The following is an 18,383-nucleotide window of genomic DNA, read 5'->3' as shown; positions in this document are numbered from 1 at the left end:
GTTAATCACTACAAATAGTGATTAACAGTTCCACTAAAAATGGTTTAACAGGTTACAATCAAATGAACAGGAATAGAACGAAAAGAACCACTCTACCAACTTGAAGAGAACCGCTCCGGCAATCGACCAACGATTCACAAGCTTCTCTTTTCATAAGACTAGGCAGAGTACCTCGCTAACTTGAAGAGAGTCTGCTCCGCCTATCGACACACGATACGTGAGCCTCTCCTTTCACAAGACCAAGCAAGGGAACAATGAACAAAAAACTCTCTAAGAACAATCCTCTGACACACAGTGTTCTAAGCTTTCTCAGTTAAAAAACGTTAAGTTCTGAGTTCTCCAAAACCTCATGTATAGCCAAGTACACAGAATGCCAAAGGTCAGCTCCCAACTACCATGAATAATCGATTATTGTAAGTGATAATCGATTATTCAAGTCCGTTATAGAGTTTTCAAAAAGTGATAATCGATTATGTGAAGTGATAATCGATTATTCAAGTATGACTTGTGATAATCAATTATTGCTTCATGATTATCGATTATTCTAGTACAAAAGCATGTGATAATCAATTATAGCTTAACCATAATCGATTATACCAGTAAAAATTACAATGTTTAACATTTTCCTACTACATTCAAAATCTACAAGTTGCTTTTTAAATATTTTCCTACTTCATCCAAAATCTATAAGTTGCAGCGTCATCAAAACATATCTTCAGGTTTTACCAATACTTCTTATTGTTAACAATGTAAAATATAGAAAATCGTCTTAAACGACTATTAGTAACCTAATCATTTTAAGCAAATTTTTATTGTATTTTCATGTCAAAATATTTTGTTTTGAAATGACTTTTATCCCCTACAAAAGTTTAATCACCACATTACCTTTTTAAACAAATCATTTAACTTGTAATACTTATTAGAAAATCATTAGTTTCCTTTAAAACTTTTATGTATAAAACATATTATATTATGTTAAATTTATAAAGGATAATTATTTAATAGATAAATATGCGCATGAGTATTATTTTTTTAATAACAAAAAATAATAAAATTATTATTATTATTATAAAAGTATAAATAATTTTTATAATTTTATTATGGATAATTTTTATTTATTTTGTATGTATTTTTTTAATTATAGATGAATATTTTAGTTCAAAAAATGGTTAAATTTAAAAAAGAAACTATCAAATTGAAAAAATAGTTAAATTTTAGAAAAATAGTAAAGGTAAAAAGGGTAAGATAATTATTTTAGTTTAAAAAAGTTGTTATTTAAAAGTCAAAATTGAAAAAAAATGTATAAAAAAGTATTTTCTTTATATAATGATGTAAATAGAAATTATATTTATTTTTAGATTTATAAGTAATTAATATGGGTCTTGATTCATGTTCTTTAAATATTATTAGTAGTATTACATGCATTAGAACATATAGTATCTATAGTTAGAGGATGAAGACGAAATCAATTGAGATGAAAAGGAAAATGAAGAGTGTTGTGAGAGTCTGTTTCGTCATTTTTCTTTCATTGGAAGCCATGTGGTGGTGAAGGATGTTGAACGATAGAGCGAGAGAAGCACTTTTGGGCTATTCTGTTTCTCGATGATAGTATAAATGTTTATTTTATATAATTAAAACTAAACCAGAAATTGAAATTTATTAATTACAATATATTTAAAATTTATATTAAATAATAATTTTAAATGTATACATTATATTAAGGAAAAAGCATTTTTACCAAAGGATGTTGAACGATAGGCCTTCGGTAAAGTGTTGGAAAGGTAGTATACCGAAGGCATGTAGGCCTTCGGTAATTTCAGCTATGGGTTATGAATTAGAAATTTGGGTTTCTTTTCTCCAAATTTCCCAATTTCAGAATTCCCTCGTCTCCCCTTCCCTCGTCTCCCCAATTTTAGACTATCTAGTTCAATCCACTGCTAGTTTTTCACCTTTCTTCGTCTCTACTCGCTCCGATTTCACTCGCCTCACTCGTTTCCCCTGCCGCGTCACCTTCCGCCGCGGCCTCGTCGTCTCCTCCTGCTTCAACTCCTCCAAGTCCCCTGGTGCCGGAGGGTTCATCTCGCCGAACAACAGCGGCGAAGTCTCCTACGAAATGCACCACGACTTCTCACCACAGCGCCGCCGCAGCGGCTCGCCGATGTTCGTCACGCTGCCGGTGAATTCCGTCAGCCGGGAGGGCGGCCGAGGCTTGAGGCCCAAGGAGATAATGTTCTCGCTCAAGGCGCTCGCCACGGCCGACGTCGAAGGTGTCGTGGTCGAGATTTGGTGGGTCTTGGTTGAGAAGAACAAACCTAGGGTTTACGACTGGTTGTGTAATTTTTTTAATTCAATACTGTATTGACATTTGACCTTATGTTGATCTAAGTAGAGTTGATTTGGTTTATTTTGAATTATTATTACTATTTTTGTAGGTAGGAATTGTTTCCTAGTCATGAGCCTCATACTCTGGAAGTTTGTCCCCCTTATGTAGGATTCCGCTTCCTCTATGGGTGCTTGATGAGATAAAGAAAGATGTCGAGTTAGCATATTGTGACCGGTTTGGAAGAAGAAATATTGAATACATTTCCCTTGGATGTGATATTCAAGTGTATGCTGATTTTATGAGGGATTTTAGGGACACTTTCAGGTCTTTGCTTGGTGTTATCATCACAGTAAGGTTCTATGATGATTTTGGTTTCTTACAATCCAACAAGGGTTCAAATTCCAGATATTATTATTATTGTTATTTTTATTATTATCAGATTTTATTGTAATTATTTATGTCATTCTGTTCGTGTTGCAGGGTGTACAGATTGGCATGGGACTTGATGGTGAACTAAGATATCCTTCCTTCTCTCCACAAGAGACGAATTTGGCATGGTCTCAAGAACTTGGAGAAAAGGATGAGATGGCTGAACCTTTGGCCTTTTGGCACGCATCAGAACATGTTCATATGTCAAATGTGATTATTACTTATTAAATATTACGAAGTGCTGTTTCGAGAAGGAATTTGAATCCTCTGTGCCTTCCTAAAATAGAAAGCATCTCCACACAGGTTGTGACTGTAGGTAAATTCCAAGGAGGTAGTGCATTCAATATCATTCCAGATNCNGTCACTATCGGTGGCACCTTCCGAGCTTTTTCAAAAGAAAGCTTCNAGCAATTAAGACANCGAATCGAGCAGGTATGTCATGGAGAAGAATNACATTTATTTTGTATGCATAAACTAAAATGGTCAGAATTTGTTTTTATATTTAGTCTTGTTCGTACATTTCTTAAAAGTAATAATAGGATCAGCAAATAAAATGCATTAAGTTTCTTCTTTTATATTGAAGTCAACGAATGCACTTGAATATTTACAAAAACTCTCATTCATCTTCTACAAACACAAGTTGATTTTAATTTACAAAAAATGTTTGATGTACCTTGCCCTTTACTTTCATCTTTTCTAAGTGTACACAGAAGGCATGTTCTATATCATCAAACAATAATCTGTTGTTATCCTTTTTGTTTATTATTTCTATAAGCTCAACCTTTAGTTTAAAAACATGACACAAAATGAAATGAAAATATTTTTGTAATTATCGACATAAACGTATTACAATAAAAGTAAGAAACACCCTTACATGATAATTTCAACTATAACATGGATTCACTCACATCATACAGTTTTCATTACACGTGATCTTGGCAGATGCTAAGGCTAATTCGTTTATGTAGGTTGTTATTGCACAAGCTGCTATGCAGAGGTGCAATGCAATAGTGAACTTCCTTCAGGAACAAAATCCTTTCTTTCTCATAACCATAAACGATGGTGACTTGCATGAACATTTTCGGAGTGTTGCAGGGAATTTGCTTGGCGTGAATAAAGTAAATAACATGCAACCATTGATGGGAGCTGAAGACTTTTCATTCTATCAAGAGGTCATACCTGGCTACTTTTTCATGGTTGGAATGCAGAATGCCTCACATGAAAAACTTGAGCAGGTACACTCACCCTACTTCAAAGTCAATGAAGATGTTCTTCCTTATAGAGCCGCACTTCATGCCTCATTAGCTGTTAGTTATCTTCTGAAACATCCACAGGACATAGCCCCTGCAGAGGGGAAATATCGCGATGAATTGTAACAGAACTTAACTTTTTGTTGGAAAAAAATGACTGTTAGTAGTCACTAAAATAATAACAATATATATTTTGTTTCTTGTAGCAATGACATTATGAACTGGTTTGCATTTAAATTTTTATTAAACCTGGTGTTGAGCTTATGCATGAGCTTAGAAAATAAAGCTGTTTTACATTTTAATAAATTACCAATTTTTTCTTGTGAAAATTTACCCTTCTTCTTCCTTCCATTTTTGGAAGATAGTATCTGTTTTAAAGTTGTCACAGTTTTCATATGGGTCTCAACCATGGAGGATCTTTAAAAGACCCTATAGATATGGTTAAATGTTCAATCAGGCCCTGAACTTCTGAGTGTTAATTTAGTTCTTCAACATATGAAGATTTTAATTAAGTCCATAATTAATTAGAAATCACTCTGCACAACTATTGTACTCTGCTATCACATTATTTTTGACTTAAAATTTGGTAATTACCAAAGGTTTTTGGCCCTCGGTAATTACCGAAGGCTTTCGCCCCTCGGTAATTACCGAAGGCTTTCGCCCCTCGGTAATTACCGAAGGCTTTCGCCCCTCGGTAATTACCGAAGGCTTTTGGCCCTCGGTAATAGTTAGCGACAGGCTATTTACCGAGGGCCTTTTGACCGTCGCCGGACCCTCGATAATGAGTCTTTAGCGACGACTTGTGGCATTTTCTGAGAGATTATGGCCTTCGGTAATGCCCTTCATTACTGTAGTACATCATCTATATTGATATGAATTTATTTTTAGTAGCACAGTTACAGAAGAAGTTTGTCTATTTTGGGTTCTGGTTTTGGCCTATTTTAGTTGACGTCTACTCATACTTTTTTATTTCTTTTAGACTTTATTTGTTTTAATAATTAGTAATAAGCTGGTTAGTATATAATTACATTTTATAATTAAATTCAATAATAAAAAGTCGAAGATATGACGTCTATATGTTTGACAGGTAGGTGAATAGACGTCAGAGACTCTCCTAATTGACGTCTATACGTCTATATAGGCACAAAACCCTAGAAAATATTTATTAGAATAAATATAAAAATAAACATAAAAAAATCAAGTCAAAATCAATAATCACACTACTAGAATAGTTAAACCAATGAGTCCCTGGCAACGGCGCTAAAAACTTGTTAATACGCTGACAAGTGTACCAGATCGTATCAAGTAATAAATAAACGGTAAGTCCGAGTATCGTCTCCCAAAGGACTCTTAGGACTAAACGTTCATGTGATTAATGGAAATCATAAGACTTGAATAAATAATAAGTTGAGTTTTAAATACAAAACTAGAAGTAAACATGCATGCAAAGGTTTGATCAATTGGTAGTAAAAGATATGGATGAATGATATTCTTGGGGTTTACGATTTCATTCTAATCAACTCTCAAATATCTATTATTCTTATTAGATTCAACTTTGTTATCAATGTTTATGCCACTTTCTATTTTACTCTTAACTCGATCTCTCGGTGAAAAGAGCCTAATCACAATTACTAGCTTACTATGTCTAGTCTCCCTAACAATTATTTATGCAATACAAACAGAAGCTTAAAGCAATTGATGTTTCTATTCCTATCTCTAGGTAATATTCATTAGCAAGAGTAATTCTTCATGTGTATACCTAACTATACGTCTCCATATAGAAAGAATCAAAGATGATGCATTTGAATAACGTCTTAAACAAAGCATTAGCATGAACGGAAGAAAAACTCAAACTATTGATAGATACAAGTATATGAATAAAATAAGAAATTCGATATAAGAGAGTTTCAAAGAACTACATCGTTCCCCAACAACAAAAGGCTTAGTTCACCATAATCATGGTGAAACTAGATGAATTGAATGGAAAGAATATAAAAGATAACCCTAGATTTGTAATATTGGAGCTCTAGAATCCAAAATCCGCCTCCAAGGTGTGAAAATCGTGTTTCTGCGTCCTTTCTGCCAAAAGATACATTCTTTAAGATGTTCTGGTTTATAAATAGGGCAGAAAAATAACAGAAAACAGGTTCAGGCCCAAAACAGATCATAAAAATAACAGAAAACTGGCTCAGGTCTAATAGTACACTGCCCACTGGTGGGTAACACCGCTCGACGGTCTGTGCGACACTTGGGTTCACCGCTCAGCGGTACAAAGCCACTACTCAACGCCAGCAGGTGTTTCAGCACTTCGTTTTTCTACCCTCAGGTTGACATTTTTGCATTCTAGTTGACTTTTCTACACAACAACTCCTTGATACTTCAACCCTTCTTTCAAATCATTCCAATATCCTACAAAATCAAGGGAATTTATTGATAAAATCATAAAACATGTCCTCAACTCTCTTATTCACCAAACTACAGCAAATTCATGAGTCCAAGCAATTTTCTATGCCAAAAAGGGTACATTTGATATCAAAATTAAGTATAAAACTAATGGTTTTTGAACAGTTATCACAACTCCCAAATTAGAACTTTGCTTGTCCTTAAGCAAATAAGATGAAACTTAGTCTTCCATAAATCATCACAATGGTTCAACTCTTTCAAAAAAATTTTCTTTCAAGACAAGTAATCATTCAAATCAGCTCATCAGTAGAATTTAGTCAAGATGTGCACATGCTTTGATTCAAATTACTCATCATGGTGTTCACACAACACATAATCCTCCAACAGATGTTATTCTCATGAATGACCAATTATCTATGCAATGTAATCATGAATTCATGGAATCCTTCCTCACTAGATAAAGCGATTCACTCAATCACTCAAGTGTTTCAAGAGGTCACTCCTTCACTCTACTATCCAAATGTCACATAGAACAAAATTGCCTTTCATTTACCACAATCAATCATACTTGCACACAAATGTCATCACAAGGGCTTTTCATGGCTTGTAACATGGTTGGGCTAACAAGAAAAATTAGTTTTTCCAGATCACAAAACCCTTGAGTTAAGAGAGTTATTTATACATTCATAATTCAAGCACAAAATCTCTTTAACCAATCAATCTCATTCCCAACTTTCCCCTTTTTTCATTGAGCTTATCTATCTTTTTCATTCTATCTTTTTCATGCTTCACTCAACACCTTAGCTCAATGCTTTCTCTTTCTTTTTCAACTTTCCCAACAACTCCAAACTTGAACCTTTATCAATACCATGCAATAATTTTCATCTTAACTCAAGGTAAAGATTTTTTCACAAGGGTTTTCATCTTGTTTAAGGCTTAGGTTCAAAAAAGGTAGAACACATGGTGCTCTTTTTAATTGGGATGAAAATTTATACATTGGCTAAGAAAGGGTTTAATAAAAAATGGCCTTGATCATATGACACATGCATACAATTTAGTCAATCATATAAAATTTGGCAAAATTATTCATGCTTTCAAGTATATAGCAATCATACAATCAAAACCTCTACAGTTCTAAACCTCACTCATATGCTCAATCACTATTCCAGATATTTTAGATAAACATCCTGCTTAGCATCATAATCACAATCACAACATCACCGTGCATTTGTTCACATAGCTTGTGAACCACCACTTGTATATCAGCATATTGTGCACATACTCAACATCAATAATATAAGGCATCATCAAGCAATACCCATCATGAAAAATCAATATCAAACCATTGCATCAGATAAAATGTCCAACCAAGTACATCAATCCTACACTAATTAACAGAAGCAAATAAGTTCAAAATCCAAAAACAAAAGATAGAAAAGAAATCATGCTCTAGTGTAGATAGCATCCATCAGTAGGTGTTGTCATCAAAGTCCTCCTCCTCTCCTTTTTCTACACCTTCAAAAATCATCGTCCTCATCATCTTCCTTCATAGCTGGAGCTTCAGCTACACCAACTCTGATTCCTTCCTCTTGTTCCCCACAATTTGTATCCCCTTTCTTGATGAGGAGGCCATCCCTGCACCAAGTACAATTCACAAAACCATAAGGAATCTCATTAAACATTAGTAAAACACAAAAATTCTTCCGAAGAATGTGGAGGAATCAACCCCAAATAGTTGTGCTCTCAAAAAACCCCAAACTTGGATGTTGAAGTAGGTTCAAAATTGATAAAATTGGGTTTTTAAGAGAGAGGATGATAGGAGAAGTGATGGGAAAACTTTGGAAGAGTATTTGAAAGTGAAAAAGAGTTTAGGGATCTAATAGAGAGTGCTTGGGCGAGCCCTAAGGGGTGTAAAAATCACATAATGGGCCAAGGCAACAAAGCATAATTTTAAGTTCACCGCCCGATGGTGAACGCGATTTTCTCTTTCCCCTTTTTGCTTTGTTTCAAAACATTTTGACCCTATAACTCTCAATTTCGACTTTCAAAATTAATTTTTCATGCAATTCCCAATCACTTAACTCACATATGCAACAATTAATTCCTAAATGCAACTAGAACAAAATTAAAACATGCAACAAATCAATCAACTAGGTTTCCTCCCAGGTAGCGCTTGTTTAACGTTACTAGCCTGACCCAATCCTTTCTAGCACCCATCAGTAGGTTCAAACTTTACCATCACCCATCAGTAGGTTTACCTTCCTGGTATCCTTTATTAGATACCTAAATCTTTGATGACATACCCTTTGCCATGACCTAGCACATTCATGAAGAGTTGGAGGCATCTATGAAAGATGGGCCTAGACTCTTTCTCTTGGGCCATCTTAAGTCATCATGAAGATTTAGTAGAGTAAGAATAATTTTAGGCCTTGTATTTTGGGCCAAGAAGTCTAGATTTTATTTGGGCTTTGTATTTTGTGCCAAGTAGTCTAAATTTTATTTGGGTTTGGTATTATGGGCCTAGTAGTGTAGGATTTCAATTGGGCCTTATATTTTGGGCCAAGTAGAATAGGATTTTGACCAAACAAGTCAACAAAGGGCCAAGGCCCAAAGTTGACTATGCTTGGATGTCCAAAATGGGTGTGTTGACCAAGGGTTCAACATTTTGGCTAAGCTTGGAGGACAAGGGAGACAGATTTCGTCCTAGAGATGTGGAGTCTTCCCATTGAAGAGTTTTCCTCCTAGTTAGTTACCATGTGTCACTCTAGGAATGAAGAGTTTTTCCATAGGTAGTGGCCATATGTCACTTTCTCATTTGAGAGGATTTTTGCCACTTGTTTCTCTCTTATTGGAGAGGATTTCTCCTTGCTCTCCAAGACAACCAAGGTGGCTCTTTTTGTTAAGAAACAGGTAGGGTTCTTTTAACACCAAGAGCGGGGGGGGGGGGGTGAATTGGTGTTGATTCAAAATTAAAATCTTTTCGCAATCTTGATATGAAAAATTCAAAGCTTTTGATCTTTCCTTGAAAAGCAAGTTATTGAAAATGTAATGCAGCGGAAAAACACAGTTGACTGCCTAGCATATATAGCGATTGGAAAATAAAGAGTGCAGGGATGAGAAAATCCAAACACTGTGTTTATATTGGTTCGGCCAACAATGCCTACATCCAATATCCTTCCAACCAAGAAACAAATGTACTATAATGGTTGCGGTTTTTACAACAAGGAATTTGTAGAAGCACTACGCAAAAATATAAATCTCCTCTCTAACCCAAAACCAAATATAGCTACACATACAAAACCAGAATTGCAGCAAGAATCCCCTCTTCTGGAATCTGCACCCACGTCGAACAATCCTCAACATGTCACCAGCACTCTTCACAGAATGCCAAGCCTATCACAGTAGACTTCACAGGTTTCCAAGCCTTCAGTCAAAAACAACAGTCTTCATAGGATGCCAAGCCTATCAAGATCAAACCAGAAGCACCTCTTTGTGCAGATATTGATCAAACAGTAAGAGCAATAACTTGTCCTTCTGAATCTCTCTCAAGCAAGATCACCACCGTCTTCTTTGAGAATTCTTGGAGCTTCTAACGAATTCAATATGAAACAGGAAAATGAAAATGTTAGATCGCAAAAGTCGCAAAACAATTCGCGTTCTGTCTATTTATAGTTTTCTGTTTCATTAGATTGATTCTCAGTCGAATAGCCTACTAATACAGTCGACTATATTAAAACAGTTATAACAGAAAGTCAACATAAAGGCTCCTCAGTCAACAAAATCAAGACACATTTATTACAGATGACCTGGTCACACAGTTTTAACTAACTTTTGAAAATATAGCTGTTGGAGCTTGTAGGCTTTACAGAATTCAGAAAGAACAGTAACACAGTTGAATATACATTTCACAATGTCGACTGACACATGAAAAATCACTTTGAAATTCTTTTCAACTCAAAATCTCACACATCACTGGTTCACAAAATCTGTACAAAGATTTTAGCATAGTCGAATCCATTAAGAGTGTATTCGACTGGACTAGAACTTTGTCACAACATATATAAGTTCAAAAGGTTCCAGTGATCTTTTCTTTCAGAAATGTGTAATGATAAAAAATATTTTATCTCACATTTCAATACAACCATGTTCCACAAATATAAGACTCAATCAAACATAGGAACATACAATGTAATTCACCAAAACATGTTCAACAAATATGACAATCATTACAGAATAAGAACATGTAATACTGGAACATATGTACTGTTATTAAGCATTGAGTTGTCATCATAAAAAACCAATTTGATATAGATTTTGTGTTGTCAACAATCTCAACAATCTCCCCCTTTTTTGTTCATGCACAACCATGATTAATAACTCAACCATGTTTGTACAGTTCCACAAAGAAACAAAGTAAAAATATATATATCAGAAACATTAACACAGTTACTCTGCATATACAGCAAAAATATCAAGCAGATAAAGTATGATGCAGTAATTCTCCCTATGTATACATGCTCTCATACGCTCATGAATATTTCTCCCCTTCTGTGCATTAACGAAAAAGGAATGCTTCAGATATTTATGCACTTTTGAAAACTAACAGAGATGCATCAAAAAAATATGCAATGTATGAAGTACAATGATGCTATCTAAATCACATGTTCATCACAAAACAATGTAAACTCCCCCTGAAATATAGATGCGTGATGAAACAATGTGTAAAGCAGTGATACTCCCCTTGTCATTATGCATGATTTTCAAAAACAGTTTGATTGAACAATGTAGAATATCACATTAAGTTCACAGTTTAAGCACAAATTTGTATCACATTCAAACAATTAAATCACATTTATATGTAATGATACAAATAACAACAATCTCACAATATTATCTCAATTTGGATATTAAACATGTAAATATAAGAGATAATAGCAGAATATTAATGATTTAAGCAAACAGTAAGGATAAAATCAAATTCTAGAATTAGAATTGTTAACCCATTCAGGCACAGTCGAATGCATTAAATCATCAGTCGAATGCATTGCTTTGCAACTGTTGAATTCCAAATGTAAATCTTTAAAGCAATGTCCTTCTTGCAAAACCTTTCAAAAACCTTATCCAGATCAAGCATAGTGGTAAGCAAGAATTATATCATCTCAAAATAGAAGTCAATGTATAAAGATGCATGACAGTTCAAGCATAATTGACTTCAATCTGAACAAAGTCGAATCAATCAAACAATTTATCAGAATTCATTCAACTAGTTTAAGTATTGTATTGAAATGTATTCAAACTGCAAATTTTCATTTCCTTGTTAGAAAAGATATTAGAATGGATATGAGATAGCAAGGAAACAAAAACTAAACATGAAAAGCAACAAAAGATGGGTTTCTAAGCCATTTACAAAATGAAAATTCTAGTCTAGTACCCCACAAACAAAGAACTAATTTTTCTTTCTCTTTTTATTTATGAAGGTCTTGAGAATCATATCACTTGTTTTGTCCTCTGATTTTGTCTCTTCATTATCATCATTGCTTCTTTGAGATGATTTTTCAAAGGCGTTAACATCTTTAGGATCTTCATGTCCACGAGCGTTGCTTTTCTGTTCATCAAGCCTTCTTTTGATTTCAGCAAGCCTTCTTTTCTGTTCATCAATGCATTCCACACCACAGTAAACTAGTATCTTTGAAATGAAAACACAGTAAGGTAAATTTCCTGATTCTGATTTTGTCACCTTTAGCATGTTATCTGAAATGGCAACCGGCCAATCCACTTGAATATTCTCCTTTAAGGCTTTCAACAGCATCAGGTCTTTGGTGCTTGCTTGAGCATAATTTCCTCCTCTAGCCATGAGAATGTAGGCAATGGTGTAGATGGCCATTCTCTCGTCTTTCTTCATGCCACCTGTTTTGTAGTTAGAGTTCACTTGAAGATCACCTATATTTCTCAGGCATAGTTGGTATTCATTTAGCTTGTTAAATCCATCTATTCCAAGATGACATTTATTGCCGCCGATTCTTAATCCACCAACCTTTTTCCAGACATCTCAGTTAGTTTGATGTCTATTCCTTTAACACGAGAACAGAGGATGCCATCAACAATCTTTAGATTTCAGTAGAAGACCTTCACCAAGTCTGGGTAACATGGACTTGCCATTTCAACAAATTGCTTCAAACCCTGATTCTTAATCCCTCCCTGAAACTGAAATCCTTCATTCCTAAAGAACTTTAGCTTAAGAAACTTGTGTGTAAACAAAGTTCTTCTTTTCCAGTAATCAAGAAACTTAGACTGAGCATCATCGTCACTGATCCAACCGTTTAAGTCATACATCCTTCTAGAGCTTTTCGAGGCAAAAGACTTAACCCTTCTTCTTGGTGTAGAGCTTGACGCCATTTTGTTTAGAAGATGATTAATGATTCTCTTAGAAGAGATTATAATAGTGAATGACTTGATCAACAAGAGCAAATATAGTGATTTATGATTTTCAAGAGTTTTAGCAAGTTTGTATTGAGTAATAAATTGGAGGGAACCTCTAATTTTTCACTTTCGCACGCAAAATGAAATTTCAAATATCAGATTGATCAGAACTTTTCATCACTTAGTTGAATACATTAGTTTACCAGTCGACTGTGACTTGTTAAAACTTATTTTTGATCAAATTTAATCATTCAAGCAACTAAGCACACAATACAAACAATCATTCAACAACAATCAATCAATATAAACATGATGCAGCAGAAAGATACAGGTTTACTAGTTGTAGACCCTCAAGGTGTTTGATATATTCCATGGTTAATTCATCCTTGGGAACAGTTCTGTATCAGCTGCATAACTTGCAAAACAGTTAAGTTTTGGTTGCTAGTACCCATTTGATTTTGGGTCCTTGATTGTTAGTTCTTGTCATATGTTCCTTTGGTATCCATACATATAATCCTTGAGGAACAACATTTCTATAATAACAATTTCTAACAGTATGACCAACACAATTGGAATAAAAACATGCATTTTTGACAGGTTCTCTTAATTCATTAAGCTTTATAGCATTGGTTCTGTTAGAATAAGCTTTATATCCAATTCCTTGTCTATTCTTAATTCTGCTAGATGAATTCAATACAACATCTAAATTGTCACTAGCTTGAGCAAACTTAGCTAGCTTGCTAGTCAAGTAATTTATCTTTTCAATGTAGAGGACAATTTTCACAAACTTTTTCAACCGTAACAATTTAAATCTCAATATTTCTAGCAGATGATAAAGCTTCATTTAACTCTTTTTCTAGTTTTTCATTTTCTTCGACAAGGTTATCAATTCTTTTCTCAAAATCTCTTCTTTCAAAGCACAGTCGATTTACCTTGTATTGTAGTCGCATGGCTTCAGCATGTAGCTCTTTGAATGCATCTTGAAGCAGATCATATTTAACTTCTACCGGTTCATTTGATATATCTACATCACTGTCATAATCATCCCATGTTACACCTATCATATAGCACATATTTGATTCCTCATCTTGATCAGAATCTTCATCACTTGACTTCTTAGAATCTGAGTTTTCCCAAGCAATGTAGGCTCCTTTCTTTCTCATGTTTCTGCCTTGAGGAAATCTTTTCTTTCCTTTCTACTTTGGCATTCAGGCTTGATATGACCTTCTTTTCCACATTCATAGCACTGGACAACATTCGTGCTAAAACTTTTCTTTTTGTTTTAACCTGCATGGTTAGATAGTTGACTATCATTTTGTATAAGTCGACTAAATTTTCTTACCATCAAGGTCATCAATGCTTTGTCGTCCATCTCTATTTCTGTTTATGTTTCAGAGCTATGGAATTCTTTTCTACAATCTCCTCTTTATCTTGTAGTCTACCAAGTTCTAACTCATGTTCCCGTAACTTGCCAAACAAGGTAGCCATATTCATCATTGTAAGATCTTTGGATTCAGAGATTATAGTGACTTTTGGTTGCTAGTTCCTGTTCAGGCTTTTCAGAATCTTTATGTTGATCTCTTCCTTGTCAAAGACTTTTCCAAAAGCCATCAGGTGATTTATGATATGAGTGAACCATTTCTGGACATCATAGATGCTTTCACCAGCTTTCATTTTGAACAACTCATATTCTTGTATCAACGAATTCTTCCTGTCTCTCTTGACTTCATTTGTACCTTCAAGTGTTACCTTTAGAACATCCCACATTTCCTTTGTAGACTTGCAATGGGATATCCTGAAAAATTCATCAATAGTTAGTGTAGAGGCAATAATGTTCCTAGCTTTAACCTCATACTGATATTTTCTATTTTCATCAGCAGTCCACTCAGTAAAAGGTTTCAAAACAATTTTACTATCAACAATTTTTGTAGGTACAAATGGACCATTTAAAGTAGCATCCAAAATTCCTTTATCTTGCGATTCAAGAAAGATCTGCATGCGAATTTTCCAAAAAGGATAGTTTTCACCAGCAAAAAGAGGTGGTCTGTTTGTTGAAGCACCTTCACCAAAAGTTTGAAAATTTGAAGCCATCCCCAAGTTTTACAGTCGAATAAAATAAAAACAGAGTCGATTGAATTTTCAAATATCTTATGAAAACCAGCTCTGGTGCCAATTGTTAAGAAACAGGTAGACTTCTTTTTACACCAAGAGGGGGGGGGTGAATTGGTGTTATTCAAAATTAAAATCTTTTAGCAATCTTGATATGAAAAATTCAAAGCTTTTCATCTTTCCTTGAAATGCAAGTTATTGAAAATGTAATGCACCAGAAAAACGCAGTTGACTGCCTATGAGATATAGTCGACTTGAAAATAAGGAGTGCAGGGATGAGAAAATTCAAACACAGTGTTTATACTGGTTCAACCAACATTGCCTATATCCAGTGTCCTTCCAACCAGGAAGCAAATGAACTATAATGGTTGCGGTTTTTACAACAAGGAATTTATAGAAGCACCACGCAAAAACATAAATCTCCTCTTTAACCCAAAACCTAATGTAGCTCCACACACAAAACCAGAATTGTAGCAAGAATCCCCTCTTCTGCAATCTGCACCCACATCGAACAATCCTCAACGTGTCACCAACACTCTTCAAAGGATGCGAAGTCTATCACAACAGACTTCACAGGTTGCCAAGCCTTCAATAAAAAACAACAATCTTCACAGGATGCGAAGCCTATCAAGATCAAACCAGAAGCACCTCTGTGTGTAGATATTGATCAAACAATAAGAGCAATGACTTCTCCTTCTGAATCGCTCTTAAGCAAGATCACCACCGTCTTCTTGGAGAATTCTTGGAGCATCTAACGAATTCAATCTGAAACAGGAAAATGAAAATGTTAGATCACAAAAGTAACAAAATAATTGACGTTCTGTCTATTTATAGCATTCTGTTTCATCAGATTGATTCTCAGTCGAATAGCCTACTAATAAAGTCGACTGTATTAAAATAGTTATAACAGACAATCAACATAAAGGCTCCTTAGTGAACAAAATCAAGACACATTTATTACAATTGACCATGTCACATAGTTTTAACTAACTTTTGAAAATATAACCGTTGGAGCTTGTAGGTTTAACAGGATTTTAGAAAGAACAGTAACACAGTCGAATGTACATTTCACAATGTCGACTGACACATGAAAATCACTTTGAAATTCTTTTCAACTCAAAATCTCACATAGCACTGGTTCACAAAATCTGTACACAGATTTTAGCATAGTCGAATCCATTAAGAGTGTATTCGACTAGACTAGAATTTTGTCACAACATATATAAGTTCAAAAGGTTCCAGTGATCTTTTCTTTCAGAAATGTGTAATGATAAAAAATATTTTATCTCATATTTCAATACAAGCATGTTCCACAAATGTAAGACTCAATCAAACATAGGAACATACAATGTAATTCACCAAAACATGTTCAACAGATATGACAATCATTACAGAATAAGAACATGTAATACTGGAACATATGTATTGTTATTAAGCACTTAGTTGTCATCATCAAAAACCAGTTTGATATAGAGTTTGTGTTGTCAACAATCTCAACACATTTAGGTTAAAGTTTCAGCCTATTTTGAGACACCTTAGCGTATAAATAGAGGTGTTCTCCATCATGTATCACCTTTGAAGATTTAGAGTAAAGTTATGCTGCCATTTTTATGCCATACTACTCTTTTAAGGTCACCCTAGGCTAGAGCAACCCAAGTGGCCTCCTCTAACCACCTTCCTCCAAAAGTTGGCCCAACCTCTCTTAGAGAACCACCAAACACATCTTCCCTCACCATACAACTCATCAAAACCATGAGCTATCAACACCTTTCACCACCACCAAATTCCACAANCTTCATCCATGAACTTATGGCTTGATTTGCTTCTAGATTTGGCTTGTCCTAGCTAGAGTGTTTTTTGCCATGATTTGGTATCAAGAACCTTGGTTCTTCAAAGAGCTAAGTTTCTTGGTCTTGATCCATCAATCTTCTAGCATCCCTCAGTAGATGTTGTAAAACATCCATCTATAGATGCCGTTATTATTGCAAAACAAAAAAAATCAAATATAAACCACACAAATTAAAAAGAAAAAGTTAGAAATTGGGTTTCCTCCCAACAAACGCTCTTTTAACGTCATTAGCTTGACCGGTAAAGCTCAAACACCCTTCAGTAGGTGTTGATATTCTCCTTGCCTGATATTCTTTTCTTTTTCTTCTTTCTGTTGAATTTCTTTAGAAAGTTGATAAAACCAAGCACCTATTTCCATATCTCAATCATAGGAGTAATCTCCAATTTCTTGAAGATTTCCATAAAGCACTTAAACTTCTTTTCCTTCCTATGATATTTCTTTTGATGAAGAAGGGGCTTTTTATAAGATCTTTTCTTCTCTCCTTTCCTCCTCTTTTTCTCACTCTTCTCCTCTCTCAACTTTCTCTTTTTCTTTTCTCTTATTTTCTTCTTTTTTTTGCACGTTTTCTCTTTTTTTCTTTTCTCTCAACCACTACATTTTCTTCCTCATCATCTTTATCTTCCTCACTCAACCTTTCTATTTTTATCTCCTCTATCTTTTCCCCCTCTATCTTCTCCTCATTAACAACCTTTTCACTTTCAACGATAGTGCCTTGACATTCCTCCTTAGGGTTAACTTCAGTGTTAACCCTAAAATCATCCAGAGGCTCAATTACGCAACCCAATTCTATCTCCATCCTTTTACATCTTGCTTCCATACATTCTGAAAAGGAGATGACATTTTGCATCACTTGTTGGAATGTCTCATCATGACTTTCTGATGGAGATGGTTGCTGCCAATGTTGTTCAATTTCCTCCTCTATTTCTTCAAATAAAGAGGGATGTTGCTGCCTTTGATGTTGTCGTAACTCCTCCAAGCTTTTAATATTCCAATCCACGACCCATAGAAAAAGTTCGTCAAAATTTGTGTTCTCCCTGAGTGGAGTGATTTATGGCTCGACAGCTTGCCCAAATTGGCCTTGATCCATGTTTGAGTGAGGTTCCCACAAGTGGTTGAAATCAACTTTGTAGAATTAAGTGCCCATATAGTCAAATTCTTGTCCAAATTGCACAAAACCCTAGAAAACATTTAGTAGAACAAAAATAAAAATAAACATAAAAAAATGAAGTCAAAATCGATAATCACACTACTAGAATAGTTAGACCAATGAGTCCCCAACAACGACGCCAAAAACTTGTTAGCACCCTGACAAGTGTACCAGATCGTATCAAGTAATAAATAAACGGTAAGTCCGAGTATCGTCTCCCAAAGGACTCTTAGGACTAAATGTTCATGTGATTAATGGCAGTCATAAGACTTGAATAAATAATAAGTTCAATTTTAAATGCAAAACTAGAAGTACACATGCATGCAAAGGTTTGATCAATTGGCAGTAAAAGATATGGATGAATAGTATTTGATGAGTCAATATTTTCTTGACTTTACTTAGTTTATTGTGCTAGAATTAATCAGGGAATTGTGCTTAATTTTCCGGTATTTT

The 18,383-nt window shown here is 34.7% G+C and overlaps 1 protein-coding gene across 2 annotated transcripts; it reads left to right on the top strand.

The window, feature by feature from the left end:
- The first annotated feature begins 1,765 nt into the window (after positions 1-1,765).
- LOC106778708 lies at positions 1,766-4,250 on the top strand. 2 transcript variants are annotated; one of them, XM_014666696.2, is made up of 5 exons: positions 1,766-2,286; positions 2,492-2,672; positions 2,804-2,962; positions 3,056-3,184; positions 3,721-4,250. In XM_014666696.2, the coding sequence occupies exons 1-5, from the start codon at positions 1,823-1,825 to the stop codon at positions 4,126-4,128; spliced, it is 1,341 nt and encodes a 446-aa protein (XP_014522182.2). In that variant the 5' UTR covers positions 1,766-1,822; the 3' UTR covers positions 4,129-4,250. The 2 variants fall into 2 exon arrangements, with proteins under 2 accessions (XP_014522182.2, XP_014522181.2); XM_014666695.2 differs by having other exon boundaries at positions 1,766-2,328.
- Positions 4,251-18,383: the final 14,133 nt, after the last annotated feature.

This window comes from Vigna radiata, unplaced genomic scaffold, assembly GCF_000741045.1.
Source record: "Vigna radiata var. radiata cultivar VC1973A unplaced genomic scaffold, Vradiata_ver6 scaffold_432, whole genome shotgun sequence".
Lineage (NCBI taxonomy): Eukaryota > Viridiplantae > Streptophyta > Magnoliopsida > Fabales > Fabaceae > Vigna > Vigna radiata.
Note: the sequence above shows the minus strand (reverse complement) of the source record. Positions and strands in the feature narration are given on the sequence as shown.